General features: G+C 44.7%; 1 protein-coding gene across 16 annotated transcripts in view; it reads right to left on the reverse strand.

Annotated features, from left to right (window-relative positions):
• Positions 1-15,552, reverse strand: part of VGLL4 (vestigial like family member 4) — a 156,056-nt gene that overhangs the window by 71,348 nt on the left and 69,156 nt on the right. For 3 of the 16 annotated variants that reach the window (XM_027957771.2, XM_027957770.2, XM_042236681.1), the window contains exon 1: positions 751-1,299. The exons of 11 other annotated variants lie outside the window; for them this stretch is intronic. In XM_027957771.2, coding sequence (XP_027813572.1) covers positions 751-832 — 82 coding nt within the window. In that variant the 5' untranslated portion in view covers positions 833-1,299. Of the gene's footprint in view, positions 1-4; positions 103-669; positions 1,300-15,552 lie in introns of those variants that run through there. 2 more of the 16 variants (XM_042236682.2, XM_060402664.1) reach the window with 2 other exon arrangements.

Raw genomic sequence — 15,552 nt, forward strand, 5'->3', positions numbered from 1 at the left:
TTACTGGTTGGTGCGTTGTGCAATCGCTTGCTTCCACAAGGGAATGGAGTGTGGAGGGAACATCCCTCAATGTCAGAACCCTCCCGGAGCTGTACAGGAAATGGGAATTCAGACAAAGAGCCAGTCTGTGCTCCGCGACATGGGTGCCCTTCCGGGCCCCCGAAATGAATAGAAGAAAAAAAAAAAAACCTTCATTGTTTGGGACAATTGCTCCCCAACACAAAAATTCACTGTAACTTTCTGTTCCCCTCTATATGCACATCCAAAGCGCTTACTGGCTGTAGGAATATGGCAGGAGTACTGTACAGCAGACAGTATGTTTAAGTATCAGAGCAAAAAAAAAAAAAAGAGAGAGAGAGAGAGAAAGAAAATCCGACATGTTTTAACTTTTCGCTTGGGTCCTAGTTCTTCCTCTAAGGAAAACACCAACAGACATCCAAAAAAAAAAAAGGAAAGAAATACATCTTTCAAGAGTTTAAAGTGTGAGGAGTCGCGAAGAAATAGCCAAGGTTTTAACAATGTATATATTTCACCGCCTCCCGCCCCTCAGCCCTCTCCAATGTAACCCTGAAGCCTAAGAGACACAAACAACATCACTTTGTAAGGATGAAAGCACCGCTTGCCTTCCAGAGCACCCTGAAAGTCCCAAGAAATGAGAACACAACGCACAGAAGGCGATCGGAACCGGGAGAGGAGTGGCCTTGCCCAAAAACCAGCAGGGCGGCAGTTTCTAGAAGGGACGGTCTCTACCTTCGTAGCACAGAATGCCGATATTGTTGTTCATGTTGTCCAAGTACTGGTAGTTCAACAGGTCCATCTTCATAAATAGCATTGATCGGGCTAGCACAGAAAACCAGCTCTTTGCTTGCGCCCCCCGGGGAAAAAAAAAAATAATACAGTTCCCAAAGTCAACTACGGCTAAGGAGCTCCCGGCTCTCCTCTTTAAAAAAACTTCACAGAAGACGGAGGCCCGGCCTCGGATCAAAACAAAGTCAGTAAAAGTCTTAAAAAAAAAAAAAAAAAAAAAAAAGACACAGGCACACCAAATCGAACTTGCAGAAAGAAAACCCTTCGAGGGCTCGTGTGCAGGCGGTATGCGTACCGGATCGTCAATCCAGCATTTAAAAAAAAAGGAAAAGAAAAATCGTTTTCAGAAGCCTAACGTACGGGGGTGTCTTGCAGCGGAGAACCGGGCGAGGAAGGGCAGCCCGCGGCCCATCTCCCAGGACAAAGCCGCGCTCGCGCCGCTCACAGCCCGCTGCGAGTCCGCCGCGCCGACACGCCGGCTATGCCTGGAATGACTCGAATGCGCACGGCCGGCCTCCTCCCGGCGCGCGGAGCATGCTCACTGGCATCCCCGGGGCGCCGCGAGGGGCAGGATGCTCTCTGCACAGGCTCCGGCTCTAAATGGAGCGAGTGTTTGCAAGGGAGACCAAGAAAAGGTGGGGGCCCAGGGCGGGCAGGGGGTGGGGGGGGGGGGGGTCCCCGCACTCAGAGGGGCCCAGGGCCGAACGGCTCTGGACAGGAAGCCGCCCTGCCGCTTTGCAACACCAGGGGAGGGAAGAGAAAACCCAGGAAGTCGCCTTTTTTTCCACCCCCCTAAGGAGCTGAGTTTAAAAAAAAAAAAAGTCAGAAATCCATCATGGAAGCAAAACTTCCGTGGAATTTAACTCTGCTGCCGCTGCACTTTTGTGTTTCAGGAACCCAAGCGGCTTTGCTGTGGTACACAGACAACGCTTTTTTTTTTTTTTTAATTTTTTTTTATTTTTTCCTTTATCTCTTTTTTCTTTCCTTCTCTTTTAAAAGTTGTTTTACAACTCTGCATTTACACTTTACATATAACTTCTCTCATAACCATCATAACAGCTCACATAAACAAGCCAGGGGTGGTATCACCTTTTTACAGCACCGGAAACGGGGGCTCAGAGGGATTAAATAATGGTCTATGGCTCCCTAAATAGTTGGTAGGACTACTTGTAGAGTGTTTTATTCCCTAATATTATAACCGTCTAAAACACAAGAAGGGGGGAGAGAGAAAGAGAGTTTAAGGAAGTTAAGACTTTAGATCCAAAGGAGAAAGCCTAAGGGAACACAATGGGTAGGAAGGATGAAAATTATTTTTATTTTGCACCTAACAAAGCTGTTCCATCTGTGTATCAGAGGCTAACTGAGTATCATGCTGCCGTGTCTTGGTAGGACCTGGACCTTAAATGTCACATTCCAACATCCAGACAAGCGATGTCCAAAAGCTGTTTACTGAATCAGTAAATCACTCAATGTTCAGAATCTTCAGCACATGAAGATCATGCTAGCAAAATAAAGGGGAAAAAATGTTTTCTCTCTGGAGATGGCAGCTAGCTTTTGGCACCATGAATAGGCTAGTTAGTTACCACGAGAAGTGTTTCTGTACTAATATTACCGTATGCTGTTTGGAGATTTAGAAATTATCAAGGGATATGCTATATTGTAGACCAAGACCTAACATTAATACTCTAAAATAAGAATTGAATAAGTACTTTCAACAGCTTGTATCTTAAAAGATTAGCAACAGTTGCACTCTGGGTAATAGGCATGTTTATGACAAGTTATGCTAATTAAATCTTATTTGGAGATAAATACGACACCCAAAAGAGTTGCCATTGCTGTTGCAACAGTAGTAACTGGAATAACAGCAGGTGAAGTAGGCAACAGAGGAATCGACATTTCACAAGCTTTAGTTTATAAGGCTATTTATCTATGCTAGATTATATAGTCTAGAATCCAAAAAATAGGTACATCATCAATTGTAATTAAAATACTTGATGGTACTTAATGGAAAAGGTCAGAAGAAAACTCTTGTAGCCTCTAATTTACACATCTGATTTATATTATTGTACTTAATACCTTTAGGTACAGAGTCGGGTTGAACTGACAGTTTTGGTTTGGATTCAACTACACAGGTGATTCTGGAAAACAATTATGGTACTATACTCTTTGACATCAGTTCTCAATCGTGCACCCCACACAAGAGAAAGCTGATAGGCACCTGAGAATCGGGGCAGAGCTTTCAGAAGTCCTGATGCTGAGGGTGCAGCCCAAAATAATCTGAGGAGCTGGGGCCCAGCACTGGGGTTGCTCTTAAAGAGTCCCAGGCAGTTCTGTCATGCAGCTGAGAACCACCGATTTTATCTCAGGGCAGGGGGGGGTGGGGAATCACCTGCTTTCAGATACTTCGATTTAGATACTTCATTTTATATACTTATTTTGAGAAGAAAAGTTTTCGTTTTAAACTACAATGATTGAACCAGATTCAAACAGTCCAGTGGTAAATATATGAGTAAAATATTTAGCAACTTCGCTTTAATGATTCAGTGTCACTGACAATGTGGTCTCAGTCTCCGAGAAGCAACCACTCATGTGGACACAGGCCCACAAGTGCACCGTGAGCTGTGTTTGGAAGAATGAGCCACAGGAAAAAAAAAATATATATATCCCTGGTCCTCATCATGTCTGTTCCGCTGACCTGGATGCCAGTGTGACCCTGCTCAGAGAAACACAGAACAGGTGAGGGAGCAGGCAGACACTTCTATAGCAATGCGGCAGAGTCACCTTACTTCCTGCAAATCTTCCGGTCTGAGAAGCCCGGTGCTGGAGGGCGGCGGTCACACCTGCCGGTTCTGTAGGGCAGTCAGTCCCCTGTGCTTGGCCCTGTCCCACCCCAGCTCCCCACGTCTTCCACCTTCCGCTTCAAGCGTGGAACTACCCACAGCGACACTCAACCGTGTCATTTCATGTCTCCACGCACGTGCTGCCTGTTTGTGAAAGGCTCTTCCAGCCTGTCTGCCAGCAAACACCTGTTCTTCTCTCCAGACTTGGCACAAGCTGCTTCTGTCCTGCAGGACCCCTGTCCCTCCAAGTCCTCACTCCCCGCTCTGTGCAATCACTTGCCCGCAGACATGCTTCCATCCCAATCAAGCCCAGGCTTTAGAAACCAGGGCTATGCCTTCTGCATGTAAGCACAGCTGCTCGTGCAGGAGTCTGGCACAGGGCAGCCCTCAAATACCACGTCTCAAAGGCAGACCCTCCGTCTTACTCCCTACTCCCAGCACACGCTGGATCATCTAACTCAACAATTCTGACTGGAGTGGGTCAGCATCTACTGGGGCCCAGTCCTCGGATGTGGGCAACACTCACCTAGATTCTGATCAGGCTTTAGTTATGGGCAACACATCCATTAAGAAATCAGAGCACTGGAAAATGTCGATGCTTCTCAGGTTCATTCACTGACTCAGATTGTCATAATTAAAGGACCAATGGGCTTTCCAGGTGGCTCAGTGGTTAAAAAAAAAAAAAAAAAAAAAAACACCTGCTGCCCAAGCAGGAGACATGGGTTCAATCCCTGGGTCGGGAAGATGCCCCAGAGAAGGAAATGACAACCCACTCCAATACTCTTGCCTGGAAAATCCCCTGGACAGGGGAGCCTGGCGGGCTACAGTCCATGGGGTCACAGAGTCGGATGTGACTTGGCAACTACACACAGCAACAAACAAGAGAAGTACCAACAGGACTGTTCTTAAGGAAACTGGAAGGATGGTTCTAAATTATATCCACAGAAAATCAGGGGGAAGGTTTTTCTTTAAGGATGAAGAAATATGATCTATCAGATGCTTAAAACATAAAGCTATTGTATAGCATAGGAAACTAGAATCAGTATTTTGGAATAACCTATATTATGGCAGAGGACCTGAAAAAGAATATCCGTGTGTGTATATGTGTAGGGCTTTCCTGGAGGCTCAGCAGTAAAGAGCAGGAGACACGGGAGATGCAGGTTCAGTCCCTGAGTCAGTGGACTACTGTCCATGGGGTCACAAACAGCTGGGCACGACTCAGCACCTACGTATATATATAAATATATATGCATGTGTATAATTGAATCACTTGGCTGTACGCCCGAAACTCACACAAAACTGCAAATCAACTATACTCCAATAAAAATAAACATAAAGAAATGAATGTTTCCAGCGTGGAACTGTATACAGAATAAGAAACATGAAACACACATAGTATTTTTCCTGTTAAAATAAAAACTTTAAAAAGCTGTCTGAAAATGTTCAGATGAGACCTAACTTGGAATGGGGAAACATTTTCTATGCCTGAAAAAAATCAAAGAAAGACGTCACAGAGGAAACTACTGAAGAATTTGAATATATAAATTTTGGGTTTTTTACATCTGAAAACGCCAAAGCCAAATAGAGAGGCAGAACAGAAAACAGAAAAAAACATACTTGTAACATGTACTATGGAGAATGAAGGATACCTGTTCTTGATATATAAAACATGTTTGAAAATAGAAAACCAGAAAAAAATCTAACCTTAAAAATTATTTTTAAATGAGCAAAGAACACGAGAGACAAAGGGCAGTATAGTTTTAAAAAGCCTATTCGATCTCAATAAAAAATAGGGGAAAACACCAGTTTTAAACAAGTAAGTGATTTTCCATCTGCCAGATTAAACCAGCAACAAAGACATTTCGATCTTATTTAATGCTGGTGAGGTGAGCTGCCCCCAGAATTTGTGTTGGTGCTGGTGGAAATGTAAGCAGGTAGTACCTTTCTACAGAGCAGTCCACAAGAATTACATAAAGCTGCTTATCATGCTTTCATTGACGATAATGAAAGCTTGAAAACCTAGAAGTCCAAAAATCAGGGAATGCGTGAAAATGGTGGTCTATCAACGACAGAAGAGCATCCAACCACTATAATTCCTCGTAAACTACACGACGACAGGAAAATAACAACATACTCGAAACGTGTGATAACACAGCTACATATATTAACTGAAAACAAGCAAATAAAAACAGAATTTAAAAATAGCAGAGACACTAAACACCAATTTTGCTTATGTGTTCATAAGTATACACACACATACAGAAAAAATAATATACACAGATGCATTTAGAAGATTGGGAAGTGCACCAAAACATAGGCAGTGGCTATCTTGGTGGTGCGGGCACTTGTTAGATTTTTCTGCATTTCTAAATTACCCACAAAGACTATATTTCTCAAATAACCAAAGTGAGGGAGAAGGAAGGTCCTCAGTTTTAAAAGAGCAGGCGCATGATGACAAAATACGCCCTGGTGAAGCAAAAGCAAGGGATCAGTTATATCTAATTCTTAACACCATGATATGTCCTTTGGATTTAGATTTAACAACTAATGACTGAAAAATTCCAAACATTTAGAACTTTGTAAGATTTAAAGATGTTTATGATGAGGTATCTGTCCTAAAGAACAGTCTACAAAGGAACCGGTAAACAAAAAGACAACCCTCAAAATGGGACAAAATATTTGCAAACAAAGCAACTGACTAGGAATTAATTTCCAAAATAAACAGTCCATGCAACTCAATATAAAAAGAAAAAAAATCAAAAGAAAAGGGCCGAGGATCTAAATACACATTTCTCCAAAGAAGACATGAGCGCACATGTGTGTATATGGGTGTATATCTGTATTTTCTCAGTCGTGTCTGACTCTTTTTCACCCCCGTGGACTGCAGCCCACCAGGCTCCTCTGTCCATGGGATTCTCCAGGCAAGAGTACTGGAGTGGGGTGCCATTTCCTCCTCCAGGGGAATCTTCCCAATCCAAGATTCAAACCTGGGTCTCCTACATTGAAGGCAGATTCTTTACCCACCGAGCTACGAGGGAAGCCCACAGTTCAGTTGCTCAGTGGTGTCCGACTCTGCGACCCCATGGACTGCAGCACACCAGGCCTCCCTGTCCATCACCAGCTCCCAGAGTTCACACAAACTCATGTCCATTGAGTCGGTGATGCCATCCAACCGTCTCATCCTCTGTCGTCCCCTTCTTCTGTCCTCAATCTTTCCCAGCATCAGGGTCTTTTCAAATGAGTCAGTTCTTCCCATCAGGTGGCCAAAGTACTAGAGTTTGTCAATACTCCAGCATCAGTCCTTCCAGTGATCACTCAGGACCCATCTCCTTTAGGATGGACTGGTTGGATCTCCTTGCAGTCCAAGGGACTCTCAAGAGTCTTCTCCAACACCACAGTTCAAAAGCATCAATTTTGGGGAGGGAGGTGGGAGGGGGGGGTCATGTTTGGGAATGCATGTAAGAATTAAAGATTTTAAAATTTAAAAAATAAATAAATAAAAATAAAAATAAAACAAACAAACAAACAAAAGCATCAATTCTTCGGCACTCAGCTTTCTTTATGGTCCAACTTTCACATCCATACATGACTACTAGAAAAACCACAGCCTTGACTAGACAGACCTTTGTTGGCAAGTCATGTCTGCTTTTTAATATGCTATCTGCTGCTGCTGCTGCTGCTGCTGCTAAGTCGCTTCAGTCGTGTCCGACTCTGTGCGACCCCAGAGATGGCAGCCCAGTAGGCTCCTGTGTCCCTGGGATTCTCCAGCAAGAACACTGGAGTGGGTTGCCATTTCCTTCTCCAATGCATGAAAGTGAAAAGTGAAAGTGACATTGTTCTGTCATGTCTGACTCTGTGCGACCCCATGGACTGCAGCCTACCAGGCTCCTCTGTCCATGGGATTTTCCAGGCAAGAGTACTGGAGTGGGTTGCCATTTCCTTCTCCAATGCGTGAAAGTGAAAAGTGAAAGAGAAGTCGCTCAGCCGTGTCCGCCTAGGTTAGTCATAACTTTCCTTCCAAGGAGTAAGCATCTTTTAATTAATTTTATGGCTGCAGTCACCATCTGCAGTGATTTTGGAGCCCAAAAAAATAAAGTCTGACACTGTTTCCCCATCTATTTGCCATGAAGGGATGGGACTGGATGCCATGATCTTAGTTTTCTGAATGTTGAACTTTAAGCCAACTTTTTCACTCTCCTCTTTCACTTTCATCAGGAGGCTCTTTAGTTCTTCACTTCACAATACAGTGGTATATGTCAATTATATCTCAGTAAATCTGGGGGGCTGAGGAAAGCAGCCTACAAGGAGAAACTCCCTGTACTTTAAACTTTCAGAGAACGTGGACCTGTATGCATATGCTTTTTTGTCTTCTATTATTCACTAATTATTTCATGTATTAGTATTGGGAGAAAAGGAAAACCAACCTCCCCACAGCATAAAATAAGGGTTCCATAAATGTTCATTACGGCAGCGTCTCAGCCTCTTTGTGGAATAACGATGGGAAACATGATGACAGAAGGAAGCCCAGGCTAATTACTAGGTTAAGTGGTTCTATTTGCTAGAAACTTGACTACCAGTATAGAATGGCACAGCAAAACTGAGCTGCCGCATAAAAGCCAAATGAGCAAAACCACTCTCCACACACTTATTAAAAAATAAAATGCTTTCATTAGCACACTTGCTGAGCAGGGAAGATTTCAATGTCAAGTCTGACAATAATTTCTTCAAAGACACCCCAGGAAGTGTAAATAACCCGACAGGACTCCTTGGTTCCGGCCCCCACCTCAGTGGATTCCACAGCTCTCCTCTTTCCAGAATTCTGAGCAACATATTTCACTAATGCTTTCAGTTTAAAGTTTCTTTTTCTCCTTCCCACACATTTTTTTTTTTTAATCACTTCAACCCAATAGGTGGATAATAATCAAAAAGACTCTACCAAATGAACAAAGCAAGCTGATCGCAGTAACTTGGTCTACAGTATCAGTTAACCAAAAAGCTGGATGTGCAAAAACACCATGTTAACAGCGTCTCTGTCTCTGTGGATACATTCTTCGGTGTAATAAGGACAGTAACAACATGGTGGTGATGATAATGTTTGTGAAAGGCTTCACTGGTCAAAGTACCGACATTTTTTAGGTTATTATCAATTCATACGACAAGGTGGTGAGAAGGGAAAGCACAGAAGAGGGTTTAAGTAAAAATAAACAGCACTGAGTGGTAAGAAAGGAGAGTTAAGGAACCAGACTTTCTTTTCTTTTAAAAAACCGTTTAGAATACAAAGTTCTGTGGCCCCTCAAAGGCTCAGTTAAAAAATCCCACCTCCCACAAGAACCCTGGTTAGCTAGGCTTCATCTCTTTATCCCACTGTTTCTCAGGTTTATACTTGCACTTAATTCTAAAATAAAGCAGATGAGGAGATAATGTTTGCATCTCTCCTCTACCAGATCATAAAGACTGGCTCTTCAACAGTACAGTGTTGAATTAAAACAAAACAAAACACATACACCAATACGAATTTATGTTATTTTCAAACATCTCACACATCAAGGATTTGGACCTGAATAATTAAGAGGAGAGTGAAAAAGTTGGCCTAAAGCTCAACATTCAGAAAACGAAGATCATGGCATCTGGTCCCATCACTTCATGGGAAATAGATGGGCAAACAGTGGAAACAGTGTCAGACTTTATTTTGGGGGGCTCCAAAATCACTGCAGATGGTGACTGCAGCCATGAAATTAAAAGACGCTTACTCCTTGGAAGGAAAGTTATGACCAACCTAGATAGCATACTGAAAAGCAGAGACATTACTTTGTCAACAAAGGTCTGTCTACTCAAGGCTATGGTTTTTCCAGGGGTCATGTATGGATGTGAGAGTTGGACTGTGAAGAAAGCTGAGCACTGGAGAATTGATGCTTTTGAATTGTGGTGTTGGAGAAGACTCTTGAGAGTCCCTTGGACTGCAAGGAGATCCAACCAGTCCATCCTAAAGGAGATCAGTCCTGGGTATTCTTTGGAGGGAATGATGCTGAAGCTGAAACTCCAGTACTTTGGCCACCTCATGCAAAGAGTTGACTCATTGGAAAAGACTCTGATGCTGGGAGGGATTGGGGGCAGGGGGAGAAGGGGATGACAGAGGATGAGATGGCTAGATGGCATCACCGACTCGATGGACGTGAGTCTGAGTGAACTCTGGGAGTTGGTGATGGACAGGGAGGCCTGGCGTGCTGCGATTCATGGGGTCGCAAAGAGTCGGAGATGACTGAGCGACTGAACTGAACCGAACCGAATTATTTTCTGTTAGATTTTCTCTCAAAGAAAGAACTCCTAAATGCATCACAAAATATTGCTTATTTCTCTAACGTGGAGTTGCTCACACTGAAATGATGAGGAAATGTTGGCAATGTTTTGTCAAAATTTTTCACAATAGCATATGCCATTAAGCTGTATGTCTCGACCTTTACTGTGTATAAAATAGTTCTATTTCTAAGCCACGCACTCTCAACTTCTGTTAAGTATAACTAGGTAATTACGGTAATATAATGGGATTTAAACACAAATACATATATTTTTTTAAAAACTTAAAATGGCTCTTCGAAACCAGGATTTAAACTTTCAATACAACAGCACCCTCTAGGGGTGAGTATTAAGTTGCAAAGACAATTTTGGGAAAGCAAATCGCCTGATTTCTGAGTTTAAACACAATCAGCGTCTTAATCTAAAAAGTCACAGTACATATCTTTTAACAAACAGTTCCACTCTCACTAAACTTTGCAAAAATTAAAATAACATCCTAACGAAAATCAATTCACTTGAGATCGAATGAGTGAATTGGAAATCTGCTTGATGACCATTTTCCCAGGCAGCACTAGTGGTAAAGAACCCGCCTGCCAACACAGGAGACATGAGACGTGGGCTCACCTCCCTGCATGAGGGCACGCCAACCCACTCCAGGATCCTTGCGTGGAGAATGCCATGGAGAAAGAAGCCTGGCAGGCTACAGTCCACAGGGTCACAAAGAGTCGGACACAGCTGAAGTAACGTAGTGTACAAGATACAAACAGCGTTTGAAAGCGCAGACTGGGACTGCTGTTTTAAATAAATCAGACTAAACCAGCACTGAGGAAGAGAATATAATGAGTTAGAATTTGTGTTGGCCCAGCGGTTAGGTCTCTGTGCTCTCAACTGCCAAGGGGCCCAGTTTTGATTCATTCCTGGTCAGAGAACTAAGATTCCACAGGCCGTGTGGCACAAAGAAAATACGTTAAAAATTCTAGAAAAATTAATTAGCATTCTCAAGAAAGGAGAAATCGTTTGGGAAACATTATAAGTGGCTAGTTTTAAACTAGTGCTTTATATGCTTGAAACAAATGTTTCCTTATGAACAAAAATGATTATTTTAGTGGTTTTTCATTATTAAAATTTAGTTCAGTAAATCCCAAAGAACTATCATAAATAAAATATTATTCTGATATTAACATTCTCACAAATTATAATTATCCACAGACATATTCTTGCCAGGTTGGGTAGAACTAACTGGTAAAAACAGGAGAAGTCCAATGGAAGAAAAGTCCTAAACATCTAATATCTGAAGGTCAATGTCCGTGATAGTTCCAATTTCTGATTCAGTCTTCACCCAGCAGTTCAATTTGCCTTCACAGTATTTCATTCACCGAGCACCTTTTTCTACCTCCAGAATTACCCTTTTAACCAATTAGGATCCAGTCCAGAAGAGACACTATACCTGTTTTTCAACAGAGAATTTTGGTGCCCCTGCCAGCAACTATCCCATGAGGTAACTTCTATCCTAATATTTAAGGGCATTTGATCAGTTTGACCGCTTGATACAAACAGAATCATGTGGTATGTACTTCTGTGTGATTAAATTCTTGCACTCATATTTATGATTTTTTTTTTAAATCCTTATTTTTACATGAAGGTGAACAGCCACCCTTTTCACGGCTGTGTAGTATTCCAGTGTTCTAACAGACACTTCATTCTACATTTGAGGAACACTGAGGTAGTTTCTCCGTGGAGGATGTTATAAATTGTGCCCCTACAAATATTCTAGTTCCCATCTTTGGTGAGCATTGACTGCATTTCTGTAGCACACACATCTGGGAGCAGATACATTAGGTCTTACAGCAAGCATACGTTCAGTTTAAGAAGATACTGTCAAACAGCTTTCCAAAGCATTTGTACCAATTTAGACGCCTGCTTCCCTGGTGGCTCAGTGGTAAAGAATCCACCCGTCAAGGCAGAAATCGCAGGAGACACTGATTCGATCCCGACATCAGGAAGATTCCCCTGGAGTAGGAAAGGGCAACCACTCTGGTATTCTGGCCTGGGAAATCCCACGGACAGAGGAGCCTGGTGGGCTATGGTTAAGGGGTTGCAAAGAGTCAGACACAGCTGGGTGACCAAGCAGGTGCATTCTGCTGCCAGCAGTGCACGGGGTCTCGGGACACTCCACACCCTTGCCAGCACTTTCCATCTCTTCATTCCCACTACCCGGGCAGGTACGGAGCAGCCGCCCTGCACTTCTACTTCACCCTTCTCTAACCAAGAGCAAAACCTCTTAAACGCTTGTAAGGGACAGAGCGATAGGATCCGTCACACACAACAGAGGCAGAGGGTCTAATCCAGTGGCTCTCGAACAGAGCCATGTTGCATCCTCCAGCCCAGGGGAACTCTGGCGATGCCTGGTTGGACTCCTGGCATCTAGTGGACAGAGGCCAGGGATGCTGCCAAGCACGCCACAACACACGGGACAGCTTCCCAGAGCTAAGAATCATCTGACCGAAACAGCAGTAATGTCGCTGCCGGAAAACCATGGTCTAGCTCAGCAAACCCTTCCTGGACTCCTTCTCCGTAGTCAGGTAATCAATGTAAGCGATGGCTGGTGCAGCTCAAGAGAACCACTGCCTACTGTCTTCAGGTTCCCCAAGCCGAAGGGACAGAAAGACACAGGGCTCTTACTACGTGCTGGGCGTGGCACATGGTGGAGCCCCAGGTTCTCACGTAGCTTGTTTCTCGTTAAAACCTCACAACTATTTAAAGGAATTAAAGAGCCTCTTGATGAAGGTGAGAGAGGAGAGTGAAAAAGCTGGCTTAAAACTCAACATTCAAAAAACGAAGATCATGGTGTCTGGTCCTATCACTTCATGGCAGAAATGGGGAAACTGACAAAGTTTATTTTCTTGGGCTAAAAATCACTGTGGACAGTGACTGCAGCCATGAAATTAAAAGACGCTTGCTCTTGGGAAGAAAAGTTATGCAAGCCTAGACAGCACAAAACTCAGAGCCATTACTTTGCCTACACAGGTCCGTATAGTCAAAGCTAAGGGTTTTCCAGTAGTCATGTACGGATGTGAGAGTTGGACTATAAAGAAAGCTGAGCACCAAAGAATTGATGCCTTTGAACTGTGGTGTTGGAGAAGACTCTTGAGAGTCCCTTGGACTCCAAGGAGATCAAACGAGTCAAATCCTAAAGGAAATCAGTCCTGAATATTCATTAGAAGGACTGATGCTGAAGCTGAAGTTCCAATACTCTGGCCACCTGATGCAAACAGCCGACTCATTGGAAAAGATCCTAATGCTGGGAAAGGTTGGGGGCAGGAGAAGAAGGGGACGACAGAGGATGAGATGGCTGGATGGCATCACCGACTCAATGGACAGGAGTTTGAGCAAACTCTGGGAAATGGTGAAGGACAGGGAAGCCTGGCGTGCTGCAGTCCATGGGGTCGCAAAGAGTCAGCCACGACTGAGCGACTGACAACAATAACTATCACCGTTTTATAAATGAGGAAACAGATATCAGGCTGAGAAGTTTGTCCAAACTCACACAGAGAGTGTAGATCTGGGATCGGAAGCATTGGTTTTCCACTCTACCCAGGGTCTTTCTTTTAACCAAAAGTAAGAAGAGTTTTTGAAGTCCACGATAACTGTTAACTTGCAAGGGATGAGTTTCATGGTAGATTTGCAAAAAGCAGCTGAATAAAAGGTAGGAAACGAGATCCTTTGCAATGGGGAGTTAACATGCATCTGTACGAAAACTGTACCTTAACAGCTGTAAACAAATTCATCTTCTTCACCACACTGTCATCTCTTTAAAGTTAGACCCATGTCTTATTGTTCTCTGGATATGCCTCAGTGCCTATGGGACGTCCCCAGTGGCTCAGTGGGTAAACAATCTGCCTGCAATACAAGACACACAGGAGACAGGGGTTCAATCCCTGTGTTGGGAAGATCCCTGGAGCAGGAAATGGCAACCTGCTCCAGTATTCTTGCCTGGAAAATCCCATGGACAGAGGAGCCTGGTGGGCTACAGTCCATGGGGTCCCAAAGAGTCAGACACAACTGCACGACTAAGCATGTATTGTCTACAAGAGTATGTATTTAAATTTTCCTGGATGAATTACTGACCTAAAAAACACCAAAGACGGATGAAAAGGTCTTCAAAAAGCAAGCAGATGGTTCAGATTGTTTTTTTTCCCCACAAAGTCAACTCTATTTTGGAAATATGAAATAAAACGCAATGTTTTGGTTGAAGACATTCTATTAAATCAGGTAAAGGTCAATACCATCAAATTCTCTTCACAACACAAGCAATCCAGTTTCTCCAAGGATGGCCCTGCCAGCATGACCCTGCCATCATCCTGTGGGTGTTCCTTACTGATGCTCTGTCTGTGAGGACATCTCAGTCACAGACTCACCAGAAATCCCGCCACTGGAAGGAAGACAGAGTCTCAGCCCTGGCCAAGCATTAGCGCCACCAGGAAGCCCTGGAAGCTATGGATGCCGGGCCCCGAATCTGGCAGAGGAAATCTGGGGTGGGGCCCGGATAGACATATTTTAAATTCATACCCGGAAAAGAACGACACTCAGTACAGTCTGAAAATAGGTCCACACGTCATCCCGACACACTTCCAGCCCCTGAGGTCCTGGAGCAATGCCCTAGGGGTTCTGAACGGAGCTTCACATCCCCTGCCTTCCATACCGCCCAGAGCTCACGGGCACCCCAGTGAGCTACCTGTGGGTGACATGAGTCAATCAACCCAAGAAGCAGCTTAACTCCCTCCCCTCGGAGAAGTGATTCCCTCATTCAGATTCACACAGCTCCAGTCCTCCAAGGCGCGAATGGACCCTCGCTCTCAGCCTCTCTCCTTAAACTACGGGTGCTCTGTGGTCAGAATGGGACTAAGATTCTGTCCACTAGCAATACTCAGCTATACAGACAGCAGACACGTGCACATCAGGACTCCTCTTTACCACCACGTGGGCAGGGACGTGCAGTGTCCCTGGGAACAGGACAGAGCACCCCGTGGAGAAGCAGGGCAGGGTCGCCGGTCCCTCCGTCCGGTTCCGGCTGGTGATGGTGGGTTTTCAGGGGCACGGGACCCCTCCCGCCGGAGGACGCAGAGCGCGTGGGCTCCTGTGACTGAGGCCCCCGCCCCCGGGTTTCTGAACCACTGCTTCCCCAGCACCTGACGCCGTGCCCGGCACCCAGTAGGTGAATGATTTGTCAAAAAGAACCAACCAGAAGGAAGGGCTCTAGAACCTAAGCTGGGCACAGGAAAGCCAGGAGGAGTGGGACACCCCAAATTCTGTGTGCAGTCTAGGGGCATCCGGGGCAGAGAGCATGGACAGCTGGGTGGCTCTGCAGAACCAGGCTTCTAAGCAGGGCTAGTGGGACAGGTGACATCCCGGCCTCCTAGGGAAGCACTCACTGCCAACTACCCTGGGGACAGGAACCCCAGGCCTGCGGAGGGAACTGGACCCTGAGGAAGGTGGGGTGCTGGGACTAAGCAAAGCAGGACAGGGCTGTGGGCGGTCGACCCCGGCCATCTCCAGGTGCAGCCGGCAGTGGTTCCCCTCCCCTAAAGGAGGAGACGGAAGGTGGAAGTGG

Source organism: Ovis aries, chromosome 19, assembly GCF_016772045.2.
Source record: "Ovis aries strain OAR_USU_Benz2616 breed Rambouillet chromosome 19, ARS-UI_Ramb_v3.0, whole genome shotgun sequence".
Lineage (NCBI taxonomy): Eukaryota > Metazoa > Chordata > Mammalia > Artiodactyla > Bovidae > Ovis > Ovis aries.